General features: G+C 47.3%; 1 protein-coding gene across 13 annotated transcripts in view; it reads right to left on the bottom strand.

The window, feature by feature from the left end:
• LOC1271327 (protein sickie) overlaps positions 1–19915 on the bottom strand; it is a 279487-nt gene that overhangs the window by 58559 nt on the left and 201013 nt on the right. For 7 of the 13 annotated variants that reach the window (XM_061659110.1, XM_061659104.1, XM_061659109.1 and 4 more), the window contains 6 exons: positions 18201–18721; positions 17969–18113; positions 17394–17738; positions 16710–16736; positions 13768–14009; positions 13529–13680 (listed from right to left, as the gene is read on the bottom strand). In XM_061659110.1, the coding sequence (XP_061515094.1) occupies positions 13529–13680; positions 13768–14009; positions 16710–16736; positions 17394–17738; positions 17969–18113; positions 18201–18721 (1432 nt within the window). The remainder of the gene's footprint in view (positions 1–13528; positions 13681–13767; positions 14010–16709; positions 16737–17393; positions 17739–17968; positions 18114–18200; positions 18722–19915) is intronic. The other 6 variants (XM_061659105.1, XM_061659116.1, XM_061659108.1 and 3 more) reach the window with 4 other exon arrangements.

Genomic DNA, 19915 nt, shown 5'->3' with positions numbered 1-19915 from the left:
TGACCGAAGGCTTTCCATTTCGTTGACCAGGTCGCAGGTTACAGCAGCAAACCTCCGAGCAGCTCCGAAGCTCCAAGAAGTCTCCAATGTCTGACATTTCATCCACAGTGCGCCCTGTGTTTCTGTGTGGACTACACTCCCCCGGAGGTGCTTTTTATCTTATCTCCGCGCACTGTGACCTGAGCCTCAGCCTCCGTCGTCTCAAACAACTCCAAGAGAGCAGCAGGCACACTTGGAACGTGGCAAATTTTTCGCGACTTGTGTCATGAAATATGCATGCGGTGTGCGCCTTGATGCTTTCAGCCTTTCTCCAGTTCGTGCGGCGGTGCAGCACCGTTTGCCGTCGTCGTCTTCGCGCGGTAAGAGTCACGGATTTTCGTTACAAGAAGTTAACCACGCGACACAAAGTCGTACACTCTTGCCGGAGTACGCGCGGTTTTTGCGCGAATTGTGCAAGGAGATGCAAGAGGCAAGGGCGCTAGGCACTGGGTGTGAAGATGACATCGTATGAAAATTGTCAACACGGTTCTGCGAGCACGGTCGTTTGGTAGGGAGCGTTTGTTTGGAGAGCGTCCCCGGTTGGTGTTCTTGGAAGTGTGGCGAACTTGTGTTGTCGAGCACGGATGACATGTGCTTGCCCTATTCCTTGCTCTTCCTGTATCATAATCTTGACAACATTGACTGGTGCATGTTTCACACTTTTGTTCTCATGCACCAGCACTCGAGCATTAGCATCAGCGCGAGATGATGCACGCGAATGTCTGGGGATGTTGTACAAGCAGAACAACGGACGACTTCGTTCTTATGCCGTGCTTGTTGTGTGTGTGTTTTGTGAACAAGAATAGCAATCATATCAGAACGGAATTCAGCACACACGCGAGAAGGCAAATCAGAAAATATCCTAAGCACAAAGGTGAGACATACCGTAACCTTGCCCACCTAACAAGGCGTGACCTCCAAGGCGTTGCTTTTGCGAGTCATCCACGGTCATAGGTGCAATTAAGGAGCAACATTACTACTGCTGCTGCGCTCCGTGCTCCAATGATGCATAATTAATGTGAATGATCTAAGCCGGCACACACACACACACGGTGCTCGTTCGTGTGAGAGATTTTCCAACACCCTTATCGAGACCTCCCTGCATGATCACGCTGCACATCACCGTGTGCACCGTGCAAGATTGATCGATTGTTCAGCCCGCAGGGGCATGAGGTGAGTCGAATCGGTGACCTCATCGTAGCTGCATCACATCCCAGCGTACCTACCTCGAAGGGGCGCGTTTTGTGTCATTAATCTTGGATCTCATGAATGAAGAATCGGTATGTGCATTGAAGTAGTTAGATTGGACAAAATGAAACTAGTACTCGAAGAAGTAAGTTAAAAATAGCTCCAAAAAAAAAAAGCAAGATCCCAACATTGCCAGGAATTCCAACATCACGCTGATTCACACCCCAAACGCAATCCGATGAAACACACTAAATATGTTTATGTGCTCCCTCTTTGCTCTCCCTCAGTTGACGTTATTCGAGCGATTCGTAAAGTCTGTGGCATTTGTCATCTGTCGCAATGTGTGCCAAAATTAGCATTTCATATATGCCAACGGTACGGCTTTCGCAGTGTGTCAAAGTCCCCTTCAAAAAATCCTCGTTCGGGGTGCGTTACAACGCTGGTACCTCGTGAAACCATCCAAGACCTTTCTCTCTCTCTGTCTTTTGGCATTCATGATCTTCGTTGAAACGGGCAGCTAATGTGCTCTTTTGCTACGGAAGAGATGGCCGTTTTCCATGGTTCATTACTGTACCAGTGCCTGCACATCGCACATCAGCACCACCGGGCTGCAGCGGGCGATGAAATTGAGCCAAGCGTATGGGTGTGTGAACGGATAGAGAGAAAAGTATGTCTTTATAAGCAGCGTGATAGCTTGCAACGAAAGATCCCTATCACATTACATTACAGAAACAGGTGCATCCCGCTGGGTAACCCCGCTGGGGCGAGGATGCTCCACGGGCACGACCACGGGACGCTGGGGAAGATCTAATCGACGAGCGCCGCTGCCGGGCGACAACGCAATGCAACAGTGCCGTCGCCTAATTTTCAGCAAATCACCCCCTGTCGTTACACGAGCTGGCGAGTTCCAGATGTGGCGAGGCGAAATGAATTTGTTACCGCGGCTGATCAAAAGGTAGGATAGCGGTGGGTAAAGATATACCGATCGATACGAAATGGAGTTCACTTCGCGTGAGTGGAAGATTGGATTAAATTTTGATTAAATTTGTACGTGATAGTGAAGTTAAGTTCCATTTAATATGCGCTGCATTGGCTATGCACAAGAAGTAATTTCCATACGGTAATGTCATCTATAACTTAATGAAATTGCAAATGGATTTAGGAATATCTCACATTAATCCATTATCCAGAACTTCCAGAGAGCATCGTCGTGTCATAATTCTCACAAAATAAGTCTCCCAACAGATGATCTATAAAATAAATTTACACCCGATCACGATGTGCGATTGAATTTCCCAGCCCGGCAAACACGACATAAACACATCGCTCCGCCAAGCATCATCTCGTCAGCCACTCCAGGAAAAACCGACGGAATGTAGGTCATACTCTGCCACACATCACCCTCCCCAGGGTCCAGCGATGTGAGACAAGAGTCACGAGTTGGAAAACAACGAGAGTCTCAATTTTCCACGCACAACGGCACAACGTAGCCAATCATCCACCATATTGGCCGGGTGGATGCGGACGGGAAAACAAAACGTCTGCAAAAGTAATCACGCCCAGCAAACGCATCCCACTACCAACGCCTGAAGGCGAAATGCAATCTGTGCTTCTGGAGTACAGATTTTACTATAATGCCGCCATTAGAGCAGTGGCATGTGTTGTAGACTAGGGGAGATGCAATGAGAGACAAATGCTAACGATGCAACCAGGGGAAGTGGGGGGGAAGGAAGTGCACAATATGGGAAGCTAATGTAGAAACCATTCGGTAGCAACTCGGTTCAACAGCTGGAAGGCACTCCGAAGAAGCGGTTCGATAAAACTTTGATTTGAATCTCGCTTGACGCTATGCTGGAGGGTATCATCTTTGGAGCAGGCAAATAACAACGAGCGTGATGACACGACCCATCAGCAGAGATTTAAATCGCGGAACCCCTTTTAAGGGTACTTTTCGCGCCGTGAGACAATCGTGAACTTTTTCAAGATGTTCAACGATAAGCTTGAATTGCGGTTTTGGCGCGCGTTTTTCGTGCATGACGAGCAGCTAGAAGGGACGCTTTTACACCAACAGGTTTATGAACACCGGTAGCAGATATAGAAAACAGATTAGAGCCACAAACTATTACACCTCACTTTGCTCTAAAAGCTCCATTCCAGCCAATCGATCACACCCGTCAAAATGAACACAAGTTCCCGTCAACGACAGTGCCAATTTTGGCTCATTTGTCAACGGATGTCGTAGTGTTTCGAACATCATTTCCTGTCCCTTCTGCTTTTGCCTTCCGGACGTATGCGCTGAAGGATTATCGGAAGCCACCGGTCTAGACCGGTGGCCGGTGGAGTTACGATGCAGTCGGGGCATGTCCAAGAGTTTATGTAACGATTATCTGTCACATCAGCCCGCGAACATCGAGGCAGCAACAAGGGCAGCTGATTATCGTCGACAGACAACACGAGCGCGCGTCACGAGTCAAAAAAGACGGGATAGGTTTTTGGCATTGTTCCAGAACGTCTGCCCGAAATGGGGAAGGTGAGGTGCCAATGCTTGAAATAAACCAGACACATACACGTCTTCCCGACGTCCATTGACAAGACACCGGGAGGGGAGTGCTTTCATGCTGTTGCTTCTCTTCCGACGCTGGTTTTCGTGTGCAGTAACGTACATTTTCCCACACTTTTCGAAAGCGCAACAGGTCAACGATCAAACTGCCGGGCACCGGGTGGATGATGTGGAGGTGATTGTGATTATTTATAAAACTGAAACCTCATCCCGGTTATCATCCCTGTTGTGATGGAAGTGACCACTTTCCTTCCCCAAAAAATTGCACCGATCGGCGGCGGATTCGATAGATGGATCGGCCTAATGATTATGGTTCGCCAATCTCACCATAAGGGGAGAAAATCACCGTCATCCGTCAATTATAGACGTTAAAGGTGGAACACACATTGCACATCTACCAGATGCACCGGCAGGTATCGTAAAATAGAGACGTGAAAGTGTGACAGGACAGTACGTTCGCCCTGTGAGATGTATTTAATTGAGACGCTTGCTATTGGCTTGAGACTCTCACTCTTTTCCTTTTCTTCTTTTATAACGAAAAGGCCTTTAAAATGTTTTGTATCATCGTGGATGAGAAGGTGTAATTTTCACTCGATGAAAAATAAGATATCCTCCAGATGTCCATTCTGCAATGGTGTGCACTTTAAAAGCTAGTCCCAATCATTTCCACACCACACTGTTGCGCACCTGCACCAATCACGGCTCGAACAAGATCTCGGATCTAGGCGCTCCGCTAGAGGGCGCTCAAAATGGTAAAGGCGTTTAAGTGGTGCATTTATCATTCGGTGTCCGCTTAATGGCCGAGAGCTACAAAGTGTGTGTTGCAAGCGGAATCAGTTTCTGCGTAGGGCTTAGGGCATTAGGGCCTCCCCTGATTGGCGGAGATAATCCGCATGCCAAAGTACTTGCGGGTTGTTGAAATGGGCCCTTCCGGAAAGTAGGTCAGGCCGGAGTTTAAAATCCCGAAAGGGTTCTAATCCACCCGCGGGTGTCTACCGGTTTTTATCTTCATTTCGGAACTCTCACCAACTCTCTGAAGTGTCCATATGGCACCAATCAGGCACGGAATGAGCAAATACACACACATGCACACACCCATTGGACCGGATTCGAGGAGCTTACAAAAGCCATGAATTCCAATCACACAAAAAGGTAGGACCCGAGAGGCCGCACGGTGTGGTGTAACGCGATCAAAATGCTCAGGTCGCCTTCAGTTGTTAATTGAACTGTTTGTGACCGGAGTGAAAATGTTGAACAATATTGGCAGCACAAAATTGCGGCAGTGTGAATTGAATTCATTCAACTCGGCTAACTCTCCACCTCCATGGGATAACTCACAGCTGTTTGTGCTGGGGCAGGGCTTTGGAGAGTTTGTGAAAAATATTTACAAAACCCACCTGGGCATTGGTAAGCACAGGTGAGCGATCAAATGACAACCGATTAGCACCTGGGAGTGAATTATTTGGCTTGCCCGGTCGTTATTTCGATCGCACAGAAGACCTTGAACGGGTTGCGCATTTCAACATACGGATGCGTGCCCGGGGATACAAGTCACCTCATTGTGTTGGCATTCGCAACCGGTAGGAACTACTCGATGACTTGACGATTGACGACTTCCAGTGAGCGTAATGAGATCTCGTTTGCACTGAACAGTATTCTTCATTCATTCATTTGCAGTGGTCGATTGAAGATACGGGACCATCAAGTGATGTATTTTATTCCCAAGATACCAAGATCCAAGGAACATTATGAAGCATCATTGAGGCTTTGCTCCTCTGAACCAGCTGCTTTGTCCCCGTTTCCATGCTGACCAGAAATGGGAGAGCACCGGGAGTGCAAGATGTTCTCGTCCTCTCTCTTCCTTTATTTCAGCTACCTCTAACTCATCCAAAAGTCAGATCGATAGTCATCGATGGTGGAGACAAGACCAAGACTCGTTTTCCCGTGTGTCCTTCATAAAGCATCGGAACGCGCAGCACAAAAGCGCTGACCGTTATAGTGACATTATCAGTGTCATGGTGGCTGTTCACAACTCTTCTCTTCGTCCCAGCAATTCGCGTGCCTGCGTGATAGATGAACAGCCTCACGGCCGCGCCACAGCAGAAACTGTGCAATAAAAACGGCACTTTTCGCGTACGGGTTTCGGCGAGTTCGTGACGCCTCGGTACGGGTCGGAAGAAGCGATGCTGCGCGATCACAATGCACTTTGACAAAGGTATGTGCCAGGCGACACACACACACACACACACGGTGTGTTTGGCTGTTGGCTGGGCAGCAACGTGTGCAGCACCGTTTATGGGCAATGCTTCTAATGCTGCTGGTTGGGATGCGGAATGTGAAGTAGGGGCCGTTTAAATGACCATCCAGGGAATGTTCGCGGTTTGGGTGCGAACAGGGAAAGGAAAGTGGGAAAGGGTGGCAAAAAATGCGCGACTGTGCGTTTGCGTTGTATGATGTGAATCGATCAATGACATTTATGGCCGGATGCAAGTACACGCTGGTGAGAAACCGTGCGGAGAAGGGAAGTGCTTTGGTGTGTCTTTTTTCTGTTGAATTCTGTTGAATGCTCCGTCTTTGTACCTTTCCAAGAAGGAAAGGTGCATTATGCGAAACTGCAACCTACTTCCTGGGATTCTTTTAGAGGTTTCACGATGTTTGCTGTGAACAAAATGTCCACATTTTTCGCTAACGGAGTTAAGAATAAGCAATTTGATAATTTCATCTTTAAATGTTGGGAAACTGAATGAAAAAATTGGAACTTTCTGATTGTGATCAATGATAACCGTTGATTAGGTTGCAAAATGATCGATAATTTATTGAAAGCATAAAGACACAAAATCTTGGAATCAGAAGATCACCAAACGGCATAACTAATGACCATTTTTTAAGATCTTACCAGCAGACTTATGTAAAATTCCATTCCAATTTGGTCGAAATGGAACAAAACCCTCAGCGTCATTTGTGGCAGTCGGGGCGCGCAAACCATTAGACGGGGAAACATATAACCAAACACTAATGCCTCCTTCAGACTAAACGAAATAATGATAAGCCTCTGGACGATTTACGAGACCCCGAATGGGCCAAGCGCTTGGCGTTCTTCGCTACCGGTTGGAACCGTTTTCCTGCCACATATGCTACCCCTACAAGTAGTGCGCACCAGCAATGCTGTCTTTCCAAAGGATTACGAAAAGAAAGCAGTCGATTGAGAAACGGACTGTTAGCAGTGCAGGGAAAAAAGGAAAAAAAAACCTTCCAACTGGAAGTGGAATTCCAACTCGTGCAAACTCCCCCGTGCTGACCGCGCTCTGCTCTCGAGAGCTCCGAGTGCTGAAGTGCTAAATTAAGCGTTCGCTGAAATCAAAGACCCCCGGCACGATTGAAATCGAGATAGAGAGCCTGCAAGATAGATGATAGATGGGGAATTGATTTCATAACTTTTTGGGACGGCTGTGTGGGCGGCCACGCAGCGTTTCGATTTCGATCGGCAGCTGGACGACCGGCGCGTGCAATGTTTGCTCAGTGGCACGCTGCAAAACCGCTTCCGTGTGGTATAGTTTAGAATTCCGGTACGCAAGCGGGTTTATGGGTGTTATGGGAGACTGCAAATATTGCCAAAGCCCACTACAAAATGCGTAGTAGTGGAGCTTAGGCAATGTTTGATGGCATATCTGAACATGAACGGAGAAGTTCATTTAATGAAGAGACGTCCAAATAAACTAGATATGATACATTTAGTAACATATTGCATGAAAAAGCGCCCCCAAAGATCTCATTCCTACAGCATTGATGAAGACATGAACAGTCTAACAGGGCTAAGAGTATCGTTAAAAGAGAAGAACAAAAGGCAAATCAACAACTTTATGCCTAAACATAAATCAATCATAGTTCATCGCAGCGTGGTTGTAGTTCCATCTGGTGAAGAAACATAACAGAACTTCAGCATGCTTGGACATTTCAGGGATTGGCAACCATTGTCGAAAGGTTTTGCTTTGATAGAATTGATAGAAAGGGTTGTTACTATGTTTTCAGAATGGGATTCATATTAGGAACTAATAAACATGTAGTTTTTCTTATAAGCTACTTTTAAAATTACAATCAGTTCTGGGATTTTGAAAGTCATCATAAGTTCTTCTTCCTATATTCTAACCTATTTGATGAAATTTTCCTTCGATTTCACAGCTGTTAGCTCATCCTGGACCCATAACAAAACGATGGCAAAACACTGGCCACTCTCATCATCAGAACGAGATCAAAGCGTATGTGCTACACCGCAACCGGCTGTGACTATTTATTGACAGTTGTTGAATAAATTAATCATCATAATGCTGTCCTGTTATCAATAGCCACAGCCGGAGCAGCAGCAGCAGACGGAGAAAGAATAACATCCACCGAACATGGCACAAGTGTGCTCGGGATCTCACATCCCTACCCTTGGTGCCCTGGGCGGTATATTGCTGTCCGAGTTGCAAATGTTGTGCTTCTCAAGCGGAACATCACAACTTCGATCGATAGCACGCTGATGTATCTTCTTTTATTGCCGGTAGTAAAAATGTTACTTCTGCTCCGGTGAAAGCTATGTTTAGCGAATTCGTGCTGCGATTCCGCTGGTATCTTCACGAGAAATCACGAGAACGAGAAATAGCGAACACAGCAGCAGCCCTCCCTTTACAACCTTGGGGGGAGCAAATTCGCGATAGATTTCTATAATGCCACCTATAACGATGCTTCTGTTCATTCCATTTTGCACCGTCATCGGTGGTAATGCTGTCCGAGCGACCGATGTCGATTGGATTGGGGTATTATTGTGACATAACCTATGACACCCACATTTTTTCGACAAAGAAGAGGTGAACCTATCTGCTCCAACCTTGCCACAAATTGCATCCCATCCGAGCGGACTTTCTAGTTGGAATTTTAACCATGCAGTTCGAGAGATACACTCGAAGAACCTTGAAGTTGACGAGATATGTCGCCTCCATTTGAAGCAATTTGAACGGCAAAGATTGCGCTACACTGTTTGCAGCTTGTTGTCGCCCGGTCGTCATCGATTGATTGATTGAAATTTCAAATTAGATCATGCGCTCGTTACGATCACGATCACCAGAGTGCGGTTGGCGATTGCTTTGATGTATACAGTTTTTTTTGTCGGCTTGAAGGACTTTGCCAACGATTACCCAGTAATGGTAGGGTGAGTATGAAACGGCACTAATGCTAGGCAGAATGCAGTTCCAATCCTTTGGGTGACCTTGGGCTTCCTTCCAGCCAAAAAATGCAAAGATCGAGGACGGTGGTCTGAGACAGTTCGTGCCATTTCGGTTGGGAATGTTTCTGCCTGAAGGCTATCGGCACTTTTATGAGCAGTTTTATTAAACGTTTTAATGAGCGCTTAATGTGCTCTTGAGGAATGCTATCTTCTTGATATAGCATTGGCATTTGAAAAGAGACTTGTTGACTATTGCAAGACGAGTGTAAAAGAATTTGAGTGGAATTGTTTCAGGATCAGCCAAACGACAACGTAGCATTAAAAGGGTAACGTAGAAGCCAACAAAGCTCGTTTCTTTAAATGTGTAATAATTCACCCTCGTTCAATGCTGATACATCTTTGCTGCCGTTTCCTTCAATTGACAAACCATTTCACCTGTCAAATTAAAACAAAAACACATCCCTCCATCATCAACCATCCATCCAATGAGCTGCATCTGTCGCCGTATGCAGCACCAAAGTACAGCAACATTTACATTTCCATCACCATAACCATCGCATCGTGTAGGAAAAGGGGAACTACCCAGGAAAAAAAAGCTACGCAGGTTCCAAAAACCAACCGAACTAATTGCGACAAACACCATGACCATACCCGGGACGTTGCGGAAGGCACCTGTTTGCGCCCCGAACCTGAAGCAGCCGCGTAACCGCCAAGGTCAATGTGATGGGGTTTTTTTGTTGTTGTTTCGCCAGCTCCATACGCAATCATTAACGGTCGCGTTACGGACGCAAATGTTAGTGTCCCCTCGGGGGTTAATAACAACATCAACAACAACAACCAAAAGAGAAAAAGGCCGTCCCAAAAAATGAGAACAACGCAATGCCAAAGCGAACCAAACGGGTAAGATAAATAAAACGGTCAATTGAAACGGAAACCCGTTGCGAAACATTGACGACAGCAAAAGGGAAAATATTGTTCAACCACGCAACTGGGAAACTGTGGTGGGGTTCAGACGATCAAGCTGACCAAAGATGGTCGTCACCCTCGGTTCGGGCTGAAATGCGATTTATGTGACATTCCATGCTTGTGTGCCGGAGCACTTTTTTATTATGCGTTTCGTACTTATGCTCATGCCCGTCAAAATCGGCGAACCGGTTCGGGAGGCCGATGTTTATTCAGTAAAGTTGATTGTCGCTGGGTGCTCGCTCATATGTCGTGTGCAAGTTGTCACCGAAGAGTCTTGGAGGTGTTTATTGGGCAAAAATGTGTGTCCCCCACACAAAATAAAAATGTGTTTTAATTCACAAAAATAATACGATAGCTCGGGGCCAGCCCATCTGTTAATGGGCTTTAAATTATCGGAACGTGGTGCTGGTGTTCTCTTTTCCTTATGGCGAGCTCATTTTCGATGCGAAAATCTACCTAAATCTGTCCGCAAAACCCTTTGCTAGAAAGTGCTGGCAGGAATTTACGTGCACGCACTCATAAAGCGTCGTAAAATCATAAAATCATAAAATGAAGATATTGTTAAATTCAGCGCAATTTAAGTGCAATTTAATTTTGCAATCAACAACAACACCGCTGCCCGTGTGTGACCGGGGTTCGAGCATCTCCCGCTGTCACTCGAGCGTGTGCTGGCGTGCGTTTGCGTGTCTCCTCTTCCTTGTGTCCTTACGACACGAAAAGCTTGCGAAAATAACCCACCCAAAGGGAGATGTGGATGCAGCATGCGAAAAGGGATTTTTTATTGCTCCCATCCACTCATTACAGCGTCGTCCTCAATGTCTGGCATTGCTTCGCGTTTTTTTGGGTCGAATTTTACCATTAATAATGCTGAATGACTAGGTTCAGCGCGTGCATTTCCAACACCTTTTCTGCACCGTGTGGAGCAGCAATCCATTGAAACAATGCAGTCCCTTGTGGTAGTGTGTGTCCTTTCCCCGAGGGTTTTTAAAAACGCCACGGAAATTAAACATTCCAACCTGTCTCGCACAAAAGGATGCTATAGCTGAGCCATTCCTTTGCAGGTTAACCGTTCCCAATGCGTGGCGGGAGGAAAGAATGTCCAAGAAAGCATGAAATACCTGAACGAATATGAGTTCGGAGCGTTATCGTTCGTGTGCATGGCGCACCGGTTTCCGTTATTCGTGGTTCAATCGCCCCCAAAAACCCTTTCTCGCACACGATAAGGGACGATCGATTGTGGCTCCCCCGGACCCGCGGAAACAGGTTTTTGTTTCGGACCGGCGGAGCAGATTGTCATCCGCGTTTTATCAGTGACCGGGTGGCAAAAAAACCAAACGGGGTCACGCGAAAAAAGCACCAGAAAGAAGCAGTTTGGGGTCAGTTTGAAAGGCAAAAAAAGCCCCCGCATCATTAGGCCGAGCGTGCAAGTAGGTCGAATTAATTACGTTACGGAAACGGGGGTTTTGTTCTCCTAGGAGTGTGGCGAGTTAACGAGCGTTGACTGGGAAATTGACCCATCGGTGCTTCGTAGCCATCGACGCAGTCAATCAATCAATCGGGCAACTAAAGAGTGATGTTAGTGGATATTAGACGGATGGGAAGGGCTTGGTACGGTACACGATGGTGCGCTGCAGTCCCTTTGGTTCAGTGGAGGAGAGTAGAGGCCTTCGCTGAGTGACGTGGATAGAGCAAAAGGGTCAAAGCTGCATAGTGCAAGTGCAGGGTTTGCAGGGTTGGTTTATGGTTCATTTTTATTTTCTGTTTTATTTATTAAAACTATGAATTGTAAAAACTCGAAGTTTATCAATTTGAATTAAACGTAGAAGCTATAACAAAGGCACAACATTGCAAGGCAGAAGAATAAACAGAATGCTGAAGGTGTTGTCAGTACAACGATCCGTAAACGAAAGATCTTTATTTTTGACATGTCAGATTATCGCACGGTGATGGTCATCCGACATATTAAGCACTATGGTCTACCCGGGGCCAAATCTTCAGGATATTACAGAATCAAAGTACATTAATTGGATTGAAAAGGGATATTTCTTTATAACATTTGAACATTACGTAAAGTAGGCCGATAATCTAGCTTAAGAACTAGTTTAAGCAAATACAATATGATACAGTCATTTACTCAAGCAATTATCAGTCGTTTATTAAGGAACTTAAAAACGTTTAAAAAAATCTGTCAAAATAATCTTTAAACTGTCCAAAAAGAGTATTTTCAAACACTTAAACCTACAATATGATTTTAAGATGGTGATTCTTGATTGTTTTTTCCCGGAAACAAGGATGTCCTGAAAAACCCTTTAATGTACCTCTTTTGTTTACTTACAGATATTAATGATTCTCTTTTACTTTCCAGCCATTGGTATTACATTCCCTTTTTCGTAACATATTGACCTACAAGTTGTTTACTTAGAGAACAAAAAAGCCAACACAGGGCAAAGTGTTGGAGTGTAAAACTAAAGGTCAATATACCCATTCCCATAACGTAACGTAAAAAGGGATAGAAAAAGTTAGTATTGGAAACCACAAAAAAAAAAAAAAACAAAAAACCTCAGTAAAACGTAAAGCCAACCTAGAAAACATGCTCAAAATTGTGTTGCAAAGCGATTGAGAGAGCAGCACAAAAAGAACTGCTTTCCCCCTTGTGCAGGAGAATTGCAAGTTCGCATGTTGGCTCAAGACGAACGATAAATCTTCGTTACCACGGCCCAAGCACAAGCTGGCTGCGCTGTGTTTTCTGTTTTGGGGCGGTTTTTTCACTGAGTTGTTCTACTGTACCTAAAATATATATTTAAAAAAAACCCTCGCCTCGCTATGCTCGATTAGCAAGCGGTCAGCTCAGATGGTTTGGGCGAAAACGAACGCTCTCCCTCCGCAAGAGAAAAAGCGGTGGAAAATTAAAATTTATTTTCACCCTCAAAAAGCTGCACTGCCCTTTGTTTTGCTTGCAAAGATTTATATTCTGGTGTGATGTTTTTTGTTTGTTGTACTGTATTTTGCACTGCACTGACCGAGATTGAACTTGGGAACAAGGCACAAAAAGCCTGCCCTCTCTCTCTCTCAATACGTTTGTCTTAATATTTTGCTGACAGCCCGAATTTAAACTAGAACTCTTTATTACGGGCGAATTTATGTTAACGCCGAAAGCTTTCCATTCCAATTTAGCACATTAAGAGTGTAGTGGCCGTTAAAAATTAGCCAAGCCAGGGTAAGGCATTCCACCGGACACGAAGAATGCTTCGCCAGGTGCTTTTTTACGCCTTCCATTACCGGGTGAAAATTTCCAACTTTTCACCAACAAAAACGGCGAAAAACTCTTCCCAAACAAAGCACGATGCTTTCCCCATGCGAGACGCAAAACTAGGTCGAAGGATATATCCGCATTATGGGGATGTCATTTAACGGGAAACTAACAAAACTCTTTCCCCGTGGTGGCAAAACTATTTTTTAGTTCCTTCTCAGAAAAACTTCAAAAAACTTGCGAACTTTGAACCTGAACGTCAGTTTCCTGTGCATTTGCAAACTTGGGAAACGGGTTTTTAAAGCCCTCGAGAGATACTTACGTTTGTTGACAGCTGGCTGGAAAGACTCATGACCTGGTCCCGGGCGTCCGCTAGTTCGCGCTTGAGTCGGCGCACCTCCCCTGCCTGCCGTTCCTCGGTCGACCCGTACAGGGACGAGCCGCCCGATAGTAGTGACGCCTGACTGCCATGCACTGGGCAGGAAAAAAAATGGGGCAAAAATAGGATCCGATTAGAATAAAATGACGATCAGAACGCACTTCCGCACTACCAACGCTTACCGTCATCGTTCTTCTTCGGGTAGGTGAGCCGACTGCCGGCACTGTTGCCGGCGTGGGTCGGCGAAAGCAGCCCACCGAAGCCGCGCGTCGGTGGTGTCGGTGAGGTCGGCTGACTCCACGGTACCATGCCACCGTTGCCCGGATGCACGACCGTCCCCACCGGCAGACAGTAGTACGGTTCAATCTCCACGTCCGGGCCGCGGCTCAGCATCGAGGGATACATTTTCTCCGACTTGGTCGATCTGTATTGGGTGAAGGAATAGGAAAGCGTGAGCGGGGCATGCAAGTTGCGGATGTATTTCGGTGTTAAGAAGTCGATCTCGCGGTTAATGTCGTTACGGGTATTACGCGCATGAACATGATGCATACTACGCAAGAGGTTGTCATATGCAGATTGCAACGGTTAAGAGATAGAGAGAGAGAGAGAGATGAAAGCCTCCATAATAGAGATGGAAATGAATGTGTTTAAACGGCCCAGAAGATGGCATCAACATCAACATCACATCGCATCAACAGAAGATGGCCCACAAACGATCAACATTCGACTTGCTGGAAATGGAAAATGGTCTTTGGAGGAAGGTTTTGAAGTATGCAGCAGCAGCAGCAGTGTTAGCGAGTTGTGGTTGTTGGTGACGACGGTATGCGAATAAATATTTAAATCGCAAACAGTTATTCAGATTTTGAACTTCTGCTGCGCTTTGCACCGTTTCCCAGGGTAAAGGATCCTGGGGCTTGAACTACCACGACGACGACAACCACGACGACGACGCAATGCGACGCAAACATCTATAAATGGTCAGAACGAAACTGGGGGGTGGGGAGTCGTAGCATTTTCCTCCGGTCGATGTAGTCCGTCCCGTCCATCAATCAGCGAAGCGACCGGGCATGGTTTGGGTCACTTTGGTTGAGGTCCGCTCGTAGCTCCAATGTCCAGTTGCACAAACACGGAACGGAGTTCACATCTCGAACTTCTCCGTCCAGGCGACTGTCAAACATCTCTCTCGTCAGCCACATTTATGATGTGGCGTAATGTAGCGTGTATGCTGGCAAACGGAACCGGCCACCGTAGCCCACCATCATCGGTACGTAAATAAGCGGCCTCAAACGGGGCGAATAAATATTAAAGTGACGCGACATTAGTGGCAAGGGAGTGGGAGGGTAGGATCAATATATGCGAAACGTGTACGGTCGTGGTGAGTGTTCTGGGCTGGCTGCGGGTGGCTGCGGGTTCCGCTTTTGCGTTTAATGAGAAAGTTAATCGGTGTCGTGCAGACACCCAATATGGGACGTAATGTTTTGCGTTTGGCGCAAGGCTCTAAGTGGAAGCTTCGCTGGCGCTCAGGAGCCCCATTTCGCCCCGTCTGCTGTTTGGGGTCTGCTTGGGCAAAAGCTAGCCAATCAATACGTTGGCGGACGAAATAACTTCATCAGATGCCCTAACCTTTCTTAGGGGGCAAACTCCACCTCCAATGGGCTCAAAAAGCGCCGACAAGCCCGTCTCCGGCATGCAATGTGTTTTTTGTGATCGTCAGCTACTTAATACGATTTTTACGACCCGATGAGTTTTACGATGACTTCAGCTCCTCGTCTCCCAGCATCTTCTCGGGTAAGTTACATTAGCGTCCATCGTTCATGTAAAAACCGCTGAAACCAGCAATGCCGGGAAATTCCAGCCCATAGCCAACGGTTCAACACACAACATTGACGATCTGTGGGGGAAGGGGTGCGGCAAAAGTGGCAATAATCTGCACAGGACAAACTCAGACATTCTTTCCAACATTTCATGCCACTGTCACGCAAGTACCGACGCAGTGTACGAGTGGAGAGAGGAACAAATGCAACCCAGAAGAAAAGAATAATATTATCCAACTCATAACTGGGAAGGCACGGCAAGCGAGTCGGGAGCATCACGGAGCAAAAAGAAGAAAAACCCCATTTAATTCCTTCCATTGTCTTATCACGCACTGACTGGACCGGGCACACTGCCGGACGGTCCGATGCACAATCCCGTCCGTCCGTAACAAGCCAAGGCCACTCAAAATGCAATAAAACAAAGTAAATTTAATTAAAAACTTTTTAATCTTATCACACCCACAACACTCTGCTGCTGCCTCTGCTGCTCCGTGTGCCCGTTTTCGTATGGTAGGAAAAGCGTAAAGTCTTCACAGAGGAGCGGGTCCTACTTTAAATTCAGCTTCCACGGATGAGTGAGCAGTGTACCCCCAGTCCTTTCGCAATGTCTTCATTTTGTAGGTGCTCAAACACACACACCCGGTTCCGTTGACTGGAGCACGTTATCGATCAACCCTCCTCACAGTGTGCGGGCAGCCAAGAAGAGCAGGTGCGAAAGGTAGTATTGGGAGCTGCTCGATATTGATTGGAACGCAGCAGGAACTTCACCGTCACGTGCCTGTCGTTTATCCTTTTTGCGTGTGTGCATAATTCATAGCCCGATAGTCAGTACACCTTGGCGTGCGTGGGGAGGAGAGTGAAGATCAGTGCGGAAGGAGCATCGCCATAATGACGGCTGTCAATCGGACTGCCAAAGGAGGGGAGGAGAATGAATGCAATGCGTCGGTTGTGCGAAAACAGGGTAGTTGATTAAGCTCCACACTTCAGGAAAAAAACAGCCAAAAAGAAAACATCCCAAACATCCCAAACAACCCCAAAAAGCCTGCCATACTGCTACGTCCTGCTGCAGTGGGAAATACATTTTTCCAACAGTTGCCACACTCTCCTGCGTGTTTGTGTATGTGTGGGGTGCGCTGTGTGAGAAGGTCTGTGAGTCGTGTGAGGGGCATGCTATGAATGTTCATGGACCATATATCGATTTCGGTGAGGTCGTATGGGTCGTTTTTGTTGTTGTTGTTGTTGTTGGTGAATGCTGATGATACTACGGCCGAGTTGGTTGGCTGGTGGGAAGGTTAATAAACGGTATGTACCTGGGGTAGGTCCTCTCTTTCAGATAGCTATCCAAGGGAGGGCGTGAGAAGAGAACGAAACAAGAACGGCATATTAAAGGTGATACGAGTGGTGATGACACTTGCTGAAGTCTTTTTGCGGACCGGGTCCACGGTACACGTGACTTGTAGATGCAAAGCATTGGACAGCGGGAAAGAAGCGGACAAATAAAATCCACACTCTACGACGGTGTCATCTAGCTGCCGGAGGAGCAGCAGCAGCAGCAGCGGATGGCATCCGGTGGAGCAGGTAAGCGAACCGAACAGAATAAACATAACCATAATGTGTGACAACACAGCCAGGCGGGTGGAGAGGTAGTACATTAGGAGTTTTTGAGGGTCCTCCAACGAGGACACACGAATTGGAATCGATTTTTTGGTGGGCAAAACATACGAAAAAGAAGCACAGAGCTTAGGAATAGGACATCGCAAAGAAGCAAAAGAGCAAAAGAGTATCTTAAACGAAGCAACAAAACACGTTAAAAGCGCAAAGAATACATTGAGAAGAACCTAAAATTGCGTTTTCTTTCAGAAGACTGACGCTGTCTGAATGTCCGGGAACATCTCCCAACAACACCACTACTCCTTGATTTCCGGAGCCAACTACAAATCAACAACGAAACACACAAACACAACCGGAACCACACCTCGGACGCGGATAATTACCTGATGCTGTTGCTACGGTTCAGCCGCGGACTGTTCATGGTGGCCGACTGTTGATGCAGATGCGGCTGTTGCGTTTCACCGCGCGTATGATGCAGCAGCTTGTGCGGCCGGGTAGCTGGGCCGGGCGAACCGGTCACCGAGCCGGCGGCAACCACCGCCGACGACGGGGCCGTCCCGTGCGCGATGGCATCAAGCGTGGTGTCGCCCTCGGACAGCCGGCTGCTGGCCGTGTTCGAGTGCTTGAGCCACATCGCGTACGAACCGTAGTCGGGCTTGACCTCCGCGTACGTTTGCGTGTCCGAGAGGCTGCCGTCCGTTAGCTTGGCGGAGGCGCGATTGGACATTCTGGTATGGTTAGGACAGTAAGGACACACAGAAAGTCGAGGAAGTCGTCGTCGCAAAACCAAACAGAGAGTCGTTGGAAAGCCGTACCGGAGTGGAGTTCGTTTAAAGGGAACGTTTAAAGGAAGAGAGAAAAAGAGACAATGATGTTAGTTCGGTTAGGTTTGTGATGCAAATGATGCCACTCGGTTAGCAGGGTGAAACGGGATTAGTCCAGGACAGAACACACAAACCTATGCTGGAAGACATGCATATCTAAACCGGGCTTGGGCAAACTGTGCGTGCCGGAGCCAAACCTTTCTTTCACCGACTGGCTGAGCTGGGCCGCGCCGGGTCCCGTGAGCGAGAAGCTGCGATATTGGGGATGTTGTTGCACTTCTAAAATGAAACAATCGAGAGCGAATAGAAAACGGATTAGAGCTCGGAAGTTGTCAGCAAAAGAGCGCATGCTACGACTAAACTTACTAGCTTGGAAGTCGGCGGTGGTCGTTTGGGTGCCGCCGGACACCTTCAGCTTGCTCGAGCGCGGCACGGCCGAAACGTGGGCCGTTCGTCCACCTTGAAGCAGATTTTGTCCCTGTTGCTGCTGCTGCTGCTGGTGCTGCTGGTGTGGATCTACACCGTTCGCTCGTTTAATGTAGCCGAAGCTTTGCGGTACACCGGCCGCCGATTTGGCCCGGCTCGAGCCACTCTTCGAAGAGGGCGTGCTGCGACGTGACTGGCCCGGGCTGGATCCGGTCTTGTCCTTACGCCCACCGGTCGGACTGGGCGGCTGGGAACCGTGCTGACTGCCCCCGTTGCTGCTGCTGCCACCGTGCCCGTGTGGACCCGGTTCCGGCAGCTTGCCCCAGTACTCGCGCCCGTTCGGTCCGACCGTGCTGCCGCTGCTGTGCCGCGCGCTCTTGCCGTTGACATGTCCGGAGTGCTCCATTGCCGGTGGGTTCGTTCCCACACTGTCCAGATGGTCGCCACGGCTGCTACGACATCTGTGAGGAGGGGAGAACGAGAGAAAAATCACATTAGTTATATGCACACATCGCTGCACTTGTCAATGGGGCATGGAGCAACAGGAAAATGGAGTACACGCGCGCGGGTTATAAACGATATCTGCAGAAAGTGAATTATCCTTGCGAAATAATTAAACGCCCGGCCCAGGATGGCAACCGGAACTGCTGGAAACGGGAACCGCTGGCATGCATTCGGTCATATGTCTTCCGCCCCACGGAAAGCCGCCCAGCTTTGGGTCCAGCCTTTCCAGTTGTTTTGCATACGAAAACACAACAAGCGCCTCGGGCAGAAGGAAGGAAGGAAGCGTTAGTGGTCCGGCGTTGAGCGTGCTCTGTTTGCTGTGTATGTGGTACTTATTGCCTTCACTGGCCACCGTGTACGACGGCTCGTTTTGATACATTTCCACCGAGTCGCGGCTGTCGACTGTCCTTCCCGTACAGGCCTGGCAGGCTGTGTCGTTGTGCTAGCTCTTTGAGTGGAAGATTTAATGTCATTCGGCCTGTGCGGTGTATGGAAAGTCCCAGGATGTTGTTGCGCTGATAAAGCTTAATTTAATTTTCCCTCCGGTCTGTGCGCGAACATTGTGTGTGCCGTTGTTTGCATGTGATAAAACCCGAGATTGTATGAGTGAAGGCAGACACATTAGGGCCGTCAAAAACGGTAAGCTCGGCTCGTTAGATACCATATTTGATGGCTTGTAGAAGTATGTCGGACACAACTTGTGGAAAGAAGCTATTTTGCTAGTTAGTTTGAAGATAAAGCAAATTAAATAAAAATAGAACAGTCCATGTAACTATTTTTAACCCGACACCAATTCAAAACATGAAAAACAAAATCGATTGTTAGGTGCTTTCTATTTTGAACCTTCCTTTTTGGCACCGAGCAATGTACTCCAATCAGCCCGAGAGGTATGCAATCTGCAAAACACACAATCACCATGGGCTGTTCGCTGGACATTGGGTTGCGATATTAATATTGCATTGGTGGTATGAAATTCACTTGAAACTTTTCATGCAGAATCTTAAATAAATGATTTCTTTTCCACCGAAGGAAAGAGAATCGAAATTAACTCTCTAGACAGAAATAATAGCACAAAATGACAATAAAAGGATAAAAGACTGGCCCTTGCTGGCATGGTGAGTACAGTTACAGTTGCTACACTGGAAGACGCC

The sequence above is a fragment of the Anopheles gambiae genome, chromosome 3, assembly GCF_943734735.2.
Source record: "Anopheles gambiae chromosome 3, idAnoGambNW_F1_1, whole genome shotgun sequence".
Taxonomy (NCBI): domain Eukaryota; kingdom Metazoa; phylum Arthropoda; class Insecta; order Diptera; family Culicidae; genus Anopheles; species Anopheles gambiae.
This window is presented reverse-complemented; position numbering and strand designations above follow the sequence as displayed.